This window comes from Styela clava, chromosome 7, assembly GCF_964204865.1.
Source record: "Styela clava chromosome 7, kaStyClav1.hap1.2, whole genome shotgun sequence".
Classification (NCBI taxonomy): Eukaryota; Metazoa; Chordata; class Ascidiacea; order Stolidobranchia; family Styelidae; genus Styela; species Styela clava.
The window spans coordinates 23,525,677-23,535,917 of NC_135256.1; the positions used below are offsets into that span (position 1 = coordinate 23,525,677).

The window sequence follows — 10,241 nt, forward strand, 5'->3', positions numbered from 1 at the left end:
AAGCATTGCCACCAAACTGTGGCGTGTTTTTGCTTCGCTTCGGCGCTTTCAAGGTGATGTCTTTTCCGATTTTTTCATCCGATTGGGGCCGATTATCATGTAATCCCTTTGCTCGGAACAAGCTAATTGACTTCAAGCAGAGCTGTTAAACTGAAACTGTTAATTGCTGGGCCGAGTATGATCTCTTATCAGCAAACCGCGAGCGTGACTTATTCACGGATGAAAGTTAGTCCGATAATATTAAGACATTTATGTGCTATAATAATAATATTAATGAACTAGACAATAACTGTAAATAAAACATTATAACAATAATTTTATCGATCGATTCATGGATAAAATTGGTAGCTATTCCAGTGCAAAATCTTACTTTTTGATCCATTTGTACCATCAAATGTCATAAGAAGTGGAACGAACGAAGTGAATAATTTTTGCCTTACGATTATCGAGGATTACTTGGATGGCGAATACTGATGATTGTAAGACATTTGGTTGCGTGAAATACGATATTATACGGGTGTCGTGTTATAAAAAAAAGATCTTACATATTCTTGAAAATTAAAGTTTGTGCCAATTGGAGACGATACGGTAGAACAAACTATAACAGTATGAGCAACATAGTAGGAGATAATCGTAAATTAGTTACTGATGAAGCACCCCCGACTATGCATGATGAGGACAAAGGTGCGACTGTTAATACTCGGACTTAATTGGAAGGCTTTATTTGATTATATCATATATTTGTATGTATGAATGTTTGCCGTAACCAATTGAGTTCAACCCCATAAGCAATAAATAGATGACTCTACATACATACAGCATAACGATCATAACATCAACAAATTTGTTTTGTGCAAAACTTTAGATGTTTTTTATAAAATTTTCAATGCTCAATTTCGAAACAACCTACGACTTACAAGATGCAACAAGTTGGATAGGCAAGGCCGATACAAAAAACTTCGATTCTCTAATAAAATTAAAGCTCATTTTGTATCAATGGATGCATAGTTGAGACGTTAAAACACTTTATATAAATATTAAAGTGTTACATATATATACTAGAATTGCAGCAACCCGCCCTATAAGACAGATGTTTACTGAAAATAATAAATATATGAAACACTTTAACAGTATTTAACAGCAATGAAATATTTCAGCAAATTGGGTCAAAAATAGCTCTTAATTTTGCATGCAGACACAAATCTAGCATATGTGAATTTGGGGATAAGCCTTCGTTTCTCCGTGTAAAATCAAATCCAAAGGTAATGAAATCAAATTCGCGACATCCTATCAGAATTTGTTGAACCGAACATGATGGAATAGAACGAAATGAATCAATGACTAAATTAAAATTCCTGAGAGATTTACCAAAAATAGTAGTGGTTAAAGGTTTTCAAATATTCATTTTTGTCGCACAAAATGTATTGTAATTTTATTTTATACTGTTCATGAAGTTTCACACGCAATTCCAAGATTATAATTATTTCCGCGAACTCTAGCTTTATTGTGCTGTCAAGCTTTCTCCAACAGCGTTCTGAAGTGTTTGTCGCACGAATAAATCTATACAAAGCTAGTGGTGAGCCCTAGGTAAACTCTCTGAACTACACAGAATTTCTTCCACATCTATGTGAGGAATCATGTCTTTACTCCGAGAGAGTATATTTTTTCAATAACTATTCTTCCGGTTGAGGTTGAATAAAATTCAAACATATATTTTTCTGACAACCTAGTATTTAGATTGAAATGAAAACTCGATTGCTGAATTTTTTTGTTTAGTGGGTCCTTGAATCACAAACAATATAATGGTCAAATTTGCATTTAATAGGGAATAGTAACATCGCCTTTGACTTCATAATCAATTTTACCATGTTGATAAATGTTGCACAAAAGACGTGTCACAAAAAAACGTCATCCCGTCTAAACATTGTAGCAAAAAACTTGCCAAAAGACTCGCCAACTCAAGTCTTATTCTCAACATATTCTAATAACCAATTGTGGATTATTTTATAACATAATGGAAAAATAGAAAAACAATATGGCCGATCCCTATGCCAAAACTCACATACGGTTTGCCATAATACCCTTTTCCCACTTGGCAATTGTTGCTTTATTTTATTACTTACTATTAAAAGTCGGAAAAGGGAGCTATTGGTAAGCATTTCACGAAAACGTTCACAGTACCCAAGTAAACGAGCTTATTCATTGTTCGGACATTCGACAGCATTGAATTTAATTACCCTCTTACATCCTATCGGAAACCTCTCGACCGTGAGGAATATAATAATGCGTGTTATAAGAGAATCACGTTAAAGCATAAAAACACCACATTCATTCCTGAGGGACACATCAAATGGGCTTCATGGAATTTCTTAGGGATAACGACCTTAATGCAAGTTATATTGATCATCATAACCGTCGTATTTTCTAAGAACTGACTTATTATTTTATATCATTAAAACAACTTTAAATAATAAACTTGAATACAATATATATATGACATTTTTACAAAAGTACACGCGTAAAATTAAAGTAGCCAATATAATAAAAGAAATGTGCTAATTGTTGTTTCTTTATATTGGCAATATCCTCAAAATGGTTCGAGTAATCGCTTCTCATCGCATCATTATTTTGAATTCTACCGACGGTATTGCGATGGTTCAACGAATGAGATTGGGGTTTTAAAATATTATATCTTATTTAGATTCGCTGATTTATTTACATTGCAATATTCAAATCCACGAAGAGTGACACTACTTTCAACCGTATATAATAAATAAGATCGTATACTTGTAACTTGTCCGAAGTGAAGAAAATAGCTAATGGAGGTTTATTCCTACTGCGTTAACCTGCCACGATTAATCATACACGCTTGCAGTACCCATCTTTCCCGTAGCTAATATAATTTACCAGCATCCGCATTGTAGGATTTTCTCTGCGGCAATTAGCGGAGTACCTGCTTTCATTCACCTGTGCTGCCTAATATTATGTAAATTACTTCCCTTTGTCATCATTAGCTAATTGTCGCATTAACGTTGATCAATGCGTAATATTTTGTAATATCACTATTATGTTTTCTATCAAATTAGCCAATATTTGTTTGGTCACGCAACAGTTTCGCCAATAAATTTTTATCGATGCATACTGAAATACTCCTTTGGTGATCAACTTTTAGTGTTAGTCAAAACAAAATGCAGTGAAGTTTAGGAAAGTTGAAAGCGCGAGGTTTTATTGAAATAAAATTCATGTAAATTTATTGACTTTACTTCCAGTGTCTTATTGGCCACCAATATTTTCTGATATATAACTTAATTTCCTATTCATATCTCAAATTACTGATTGAAACTCTGAACAGATATGTGCCGAATCGAAAATCTGTACATTAGAGGGGAAAAAGATGTAATAGCTGGTATTTATATTTCTTTATTTTCTAAACTAAGAAATGTTCAAAATATTCAAATGAGTGGCATTGTTTCAACTTACTACATAACACATCATTAAAGAGATATAAAATGATAATATTAAACCTTCTATTCGGTGTGAAACTCAGAGTAAACCATAGAAAACAGATATTGAAACCAATATGCGAAATAATAAAAAGATTATTGACAAAATTTCGAAAAAGTTCATAGACATAGGCAAGAACACATATATATGATGATTCTTTTGAATGAAGCTTTTTCAGATATTGAGAATACCTTCACCGCGCATAGAGCACCATGAAAGTATATCTGTTTCAACTAAATAGGATTTTTACTGGAGTACGTTCGACTTGTTAACAAAAAATTGGGAATTTCACTGAATACAAAGGGGGGTAATCGATCAAAACTCAAATATTAAAGACTAGTTTACCAATTCAAAAACTTGAATTGTTCCATCATTTCCATGTTAAACCCATGATAACAATATGAACATTCCGCTAATACAGAAGGCCCTTAACAAATAAGATCTCTTGCTCCCAAACGAGAGAAGCTCATTCCCGCTGTGAGCGAAACGCTCAAAACTCGAAAAAAGAACTGCCCACTTTCGAAATACAGCACTCCAAATTTTCTGTACATTTTGTTCGACAGATCATTATCGCCTTGCCATTATCGCCTTTAAGGTGTCTTACTAGGACAGAGAGGAAATCCAGAAATGTTTTATTTACGTTATTATTTGGGAAATAAGACTTGTAATATAGTATATTAGAACTTATTAAGGGGCATATTACTCGTATTTATCCTGCTTCGAAAATAAAATTCAAATTCAATAAATTTGCTTTCTATTATTAAGTCATTTATGTTGTTTATCTAGACTTTAGAGCAAGGAATAGTCTTAATTATTCATTTAACTAATGCAGAACAAATCAATTCCATATCCATTTTTCCCCATATCAACTGGATTTTCAGTAATTATTTGTTGATATGCGATATATGAACCAAAATATTTTGTACAGAAGATATTGTTTATTTATAAATTGATTGCATTTATTTGAAACAGATCATACGTTTTTAGATTTTTACGATCCGAAGTAGAATAAAATTTCAATCATATCAATTAACGGTACAACAATAAACGACGCGAGGCTGTTCAACGGCCTTTATTATTTGACATCAACATTATTTTTGCAAAAAAATTAATGATGGCTTCTCCAAGTACGATGAAATCAACGTATTCGATCGAACATCTGTTAGCTCGTAATCATCACCCTCATTGTCGTTCATCTTCTTCATCATCAGGACTCGGAAACTCCAGAAGTTTCTCCACTGAAGAAATGCAAATTGCTGACATAAAAATCTCATCTGGTAAGAAATTGTATCATTTAATAAGTGGGGCAGGCAGGCTATTGAATTTATTCCATGAGCCAAGATGACTAACGTACAGGCCTAAAAAGCGTATTTGAATTGAAATTTTCATCATAATTGAAAAACTTCACATTGTTCAAAAAAAAAAATACAAAAGAATTTAATATAAAAATTTCTTTTGATTCATATTTAGAAATCTCTATTTGGAAAATAAATAGAAAACACTATTATCACAGCGCGATTTAAACAGTGAAATTAAATATGTGTATATAAGTCTTTTTCAGATAATGTTTTCAACCCTAAATATTTTCCATCTTTGATTAAAACTTTAGACTTTACTTTGGAGAATGATAAAAATAATGAATGAACTGAATTTAATATTTCAGCGAAACTGTCATCAAGTAAAATGGACAGCGATACGGGCTCAGAGCGAACTTCAAGTCGCGAAGAATCGGAGTTAAGCGCTGGGGTACAAAACAAAAATGGCGGACCAGCGAACGCAGCACGAATAGAATTCATCGCCGGTGACAACATCACCCAAGATTCAGTTCCCACAGATCTTCAATTTCATCAATATTACAAGAACTTATTGAGAAACGCAAGTGGAAATCAAAAACTGGCATCGTTGTTCTATCCCATTCTAGATCCGAGTTTCAGAGATGAAAACGACACATCGAATGCACGACTTCCCTCAGAAATAAGATCAAGTAATGAAAAGGCTTCAGTAGACAGTGATTGCCTTTCAGATTCAACAGACCCAAGATCTCCACAAGGTGTGTTATCAAGCACTGAAGGTGGACTTCTGAAAACAACCCGTGTCAAACGCGAATGTTTTCCAGATGACGAACGCAGTAATGCTAAAAGAAGTCCAATTTCCTCAGATCGTGGCTCGGAATCCGACATCCAGCCAGGAGACATGGAATCGAATACAGATGAAACTTGGAAAACAAACGACGTGACACCAAGTAAAAATGTCAATGAAAATACAACAATGCCGACAACATCGTCGCATTTGACGTCGCCAAAAAGCGGAAGTTCAGCCGAAAAGCGTAAGCAACGCCGATACAGAACAACTTTCTCAGCGTATCAACTGGAAGAATTAGAACGTGCCTTTCAAAAAACCCATTACCCGGACGTGTTTACCAGGTATTCCTTTAATTTAATTTGTCTCCGAAAATTTGTAAATATCACAAAAAGAACTTCAATTAGATTCTTTAATCAGAGGTTTAAAATGGCTCTTTCATTTTTTTTTCAGAGAGGAATTAGCTATGAGAGTTGACTTGACGGAAGCAAGAGTACAGGTAATAATATTGATTATATAGCGAAATAGTTATATAAAAACTATAATGCTCAAATCTCATTGACATGTAATATTAAATCATTATTGCTATCCTGGTTTAGTTAGATATTTGGGCTGCGTAAACAAACGAATAGAGAGTATTGCCGGATATTCGAATGTCGGGTATTGTTACTGGTACGAACATTTAACGGCAGTACTGTCTTTAGCAATATAATAACGTTATTTCGTCTCATATTGTTTTAATAAGTTACTTTGTTATGGATTAGGCCTATATCTCACATGAAAAATCACTTTTAGGATATTGGTTGCAAATGCTAGATAAAAATATCGCATCATGTACGATATTGTTTGCAGGTTTGGTTTCAAAACCGGAGAGCGAAGTGGAGAAAGAGGGAAAAGCAAGGCGGTTTGTTTGGAACACCATTTGGCGGGAACGGGATCCTGGGACCTTACCATCCATTGCATCTTTACACGGCTAATAGAGTTTTATTAGATCCTACTTCTCTTCATCACCCATTCATACATACGTCGGAACACGAAAGATTTCGTTCATATCATAATTTTCTTCAATCTGATGTCCCCGTGGCAAAAGCACCGATACCGACGTTTCCCGTGCCGTCTTGGAATCCGATAGCTTTTGCTGCCGCTACACTGGCATTACAAAAACCGAGAAGTCGGGCGTTACATGACCTTATTTCCCTATCCAGAGAAAAATATCCTGCCGGAAGAGTGCCAAACATCTCGACAACGCATCCGGATATTTCACGGATGCAACAATTTCAAACCCACGCAACGAACAATCTACTGTCACCCTCGAGACTCTCTCAAGCGGCAGCTATGTCGTACATAAATCCAATGGTTCTTCCTCAAATGTTTGGCATGCTATCAAATAAAAACGCCAACTCAGGAAGTCATACAGAGGGAATTGGGTTCAATAAACCATCGCCTGATTCATCTGACTTCAAATCAACACACCGCCGGTCTTTGGAAACCACGGGTAGCTCCCCAGAACTTATGTCACGTGAAAACGTGTACGAATTTGTTGCCGGATCGTCTTTACTCGAAAAGGCAAGAAAATGAAGTTCAGAATGGAATTGTGCAGAAGCATGCTCTATAACAGCGCGGCTCCAATCATCAAATTACAAAGTAAAGTTTAAAGGTTTTTTTTGCATAATCAATCATATTTTTAACTCACTGCCATTTCCCTGTAGAATTTAATCATTTTGACAAATGAACAGAATGTTCTGTGAAACGCAATACTTTTTTCGCTTTCGCTAATTAATTTTATACTTACATTCAGCTTATGTGATCATCTTTATTTTTGAAATTAAATGTGTCAACACATCAGTCAGTTCAATACATAAATTTATCAGATTTCATATTTGGAAACCACCACGTAAGCCTTGTACACAGGACTATAAAATAGGGCCATATGTACTGAATATAAATTGCAGCAAAATATCATGAACTTTGACATGGTTTAGACTAAACCTTTAGTGTTGAAATGGGCCCTTCGTGGGAGAGAAATAAATCCATTGCAATAGAGAGATTGGGGTTATATCTGAAAACATTACATTTGCATACACTGCTAAAAGTAGACGCTTGCTGGAAATCATATATTATCGCATAATAAATATGAAAGTCGAATATTCACAATATTTCTGTAAAAAAAAAATTGTGTACAAAAGTCACGTAATGAGACGGACGAGTGTGAGTTTGCTGTGAGTTTTGCAAATTACTGTTGTGATATATATATATCCAGTTAGATCAGGCCTGCACAACGTACGGCCCGCGAGCCTCCCTCTAAGTCTAAACCTTTGGATGCGTCCTGCGACACGAGTTGAAAAAATACTCACAAATGTAATGCTCAGTAAGCGAGCTTTCATTTAATCAACTTACCTCCATACTTTATCATAATGGCTCATTTGTTGCTATGCGGAACTTTATATGACAAAAACATTGCAATGGCCGAAAAAAATAAACGAAAGATTGAAAATGAGAGTAGAGTATTTAAACCAGAATGGACAAGCAAATATTTAATTGTGGCCGAATACTCTAAGATACTATGTCTTGTTTGCCGAAGAGTGTTGTCAGTTCCAAAAGTATACAACAGACAGGAGACTCCCCGACTTCGTTAATTTAGACCCGACTGAAAGGAGACTTGAAGCAAAAAGACTGTGCGACACTCTTCGCTCCGAACAGAAGGTTTTTAAGCTTTCAGGCAATTAAAGTGTCAGTGCAACCAGGGTAAGTTTCGAAATATCAAGAGAGATTGCTGCGGTTGGAAAAGGTTTCACTGAAGAAGAATCCATAAAAAATACATGCTGTGTGCAGTTTCGTTAATTAGCCCTAAAGAAACGGTAAAATTTCAAAAGATGCGCCTTTCACGCACAACGGTCCAATGTAGAATTGAGGGTATCGCGGAGCACTTGATCAATCATCTACATCAGAAATCAAAAGTATTTTCTTGTTATTGTCTGGACGTTAATGAAAGTACAGATTGTATTGATGTAGCCCAAGTCTAAGCAGTCTATGAAAGGTAGAATAACTGGAAAATAAATTTGCAGTGAAATAATCGGTGAATGTTCACTAAACGCCGTAAGTACTTCTAGTTGGCGTGGCACAACCAGTTTTGCATATATATATATATATAGTATTCCTAACCCCCACCTGGCTACGTCATCCAAAAATTACGTTACTACGACGTCACAATCACGCCATAGGGCTTGCCAAAGAAAAGGTACGATCGCCCGAAATGGTATTTCCACCGACGATAGCGAACTCGCTAACGCCAGCCATCTCTCTCATATATGAGGGAGGAATGTTACGACGAGAAAACTAGCTTGCTTGATTTCGGGTACTTATTTCGTCACTGTGACGTTGTAGTGACGTAATTTTTGGATGGCGTAGTCAGGTGGGGGTTAGAAATAACATATGCAAATATGGTTATGCCACGCTAACTAGGAGTACTTGACGGCGTTAAGTGAACTAGGCCCCGATCCCGTCTGATGTTGACTGAATTTAATAACATACCCCCAAAAATTGCCTTGAACCAGTATCATGCAGCACCTGTTGTGTATTTTAAAACAGAAAGAACACAGTACTGTACATGCGCAAAATACGATATACACATACAGGATTTGAGTCAGGGTAAGCCCGATGGAGCACATTATTACGTGACAAACGAGTTTCGCCGCTGCCAAGGCGTGGAAATAAACGTGCCGAATATTATTGTCTCACTCCAAGAGAGGTGTGATAAATTTTATTTGCAACGATAGCATCGGCAAAAGAATGCCCAATGTTTTCTAATTTTAAGCGAGCGAAGAATTGGAAAATTGTAAATTAGATACTTGTGTTGAGCAGTCATGTAATATTTATGGTTTGAGAATATTTATTTTTTCGCGTTTAGATAATACATGGATACTTGGCAAGATTTTTTGAGGGAATTTCAACCTTTATGACTAAAAATTAGGCAGGCCTTAGATCTGAATTGATGATTTGAATAAATCTTCAATAAATAATGAAACATTTATCGCGGCCAAAAGCAGGTTCGACACCCCTGGACTATACCAATACAAATGTATACTCCTGAAGTATGCGCACCAAGATGCTGAACCCTAACCTGGTACACAACCAGAGTTCAGGTTGTGCGCCATCTTGGTGCGCATACTTCAGGAGGTCCAATACAAATCTATCAGCGTAGTCCGAATATTTGATTGGAGTATGCATCTGCGGGAAGAAAATGGACCGGTTTCTTTGCTGCAGGAGTGTGACAAAAAACAGAATTACGTACTACTGCATTTTACATCGACATATTTTATTAGCAAGGTTTGTAAATTTATTCATGTTATGTCAGGTGTTTAATTTTAAAAACCTTCTGGTGTTAGCAAGAAAAATGTTCAGCTTATTCGGAAGCACCTACATATATATGCGAGCAAATCTTGTCGGTTTTGTCTTGTCGGAAAAAAACAATCAGCGCTCTTCCATCACTGATCGTAACTTAAAAAATATTTTGAAAATTTTTTAACTTTAACTCAATTATGACGAACTTGTTGCCGGCAGAAAATGCAACATTTCTCAATAAATTTTGGATATCCGCGTCAACTTGTTCACGTGTTACATTGTATATATGTTACAATTCAAACATCACATCATAATAT

The 10,241-nt window shown here is 35.6% G+C and overlaps 1 protein-coding gene across 1 annotated transcript; it reads left to right on the forward strand.

Annotated features, from left to right (window-relative positions):
• Nucleotides 1–4,480: 4,480 nt before the first annotated feature.
• LOC120327666 (uncharacterized) lies at nt 4,481–7,984 on the forward strand. The gene is made up of 4 exons (XM_039394002.2): nt 4,481–4,781; nt 5,168–5,927; nt 6,037–6,082; nt 6,436–7,984. The coding sequence occupies exons 1-4, from the start codon at nt 4,616–4,618 to the stop codon at nt 7,159–7,161; spliced, it is 1,698 nt and encodes a 565-aa protein (XP_039249936.2). The 5' UTR covers nt 4,481–4,615; the 3' UTR covers nt 7,162–7,984.
• The last annotated feature ends 2,257 nt before the right edge of the window (nt 7,985–10,241 follow it).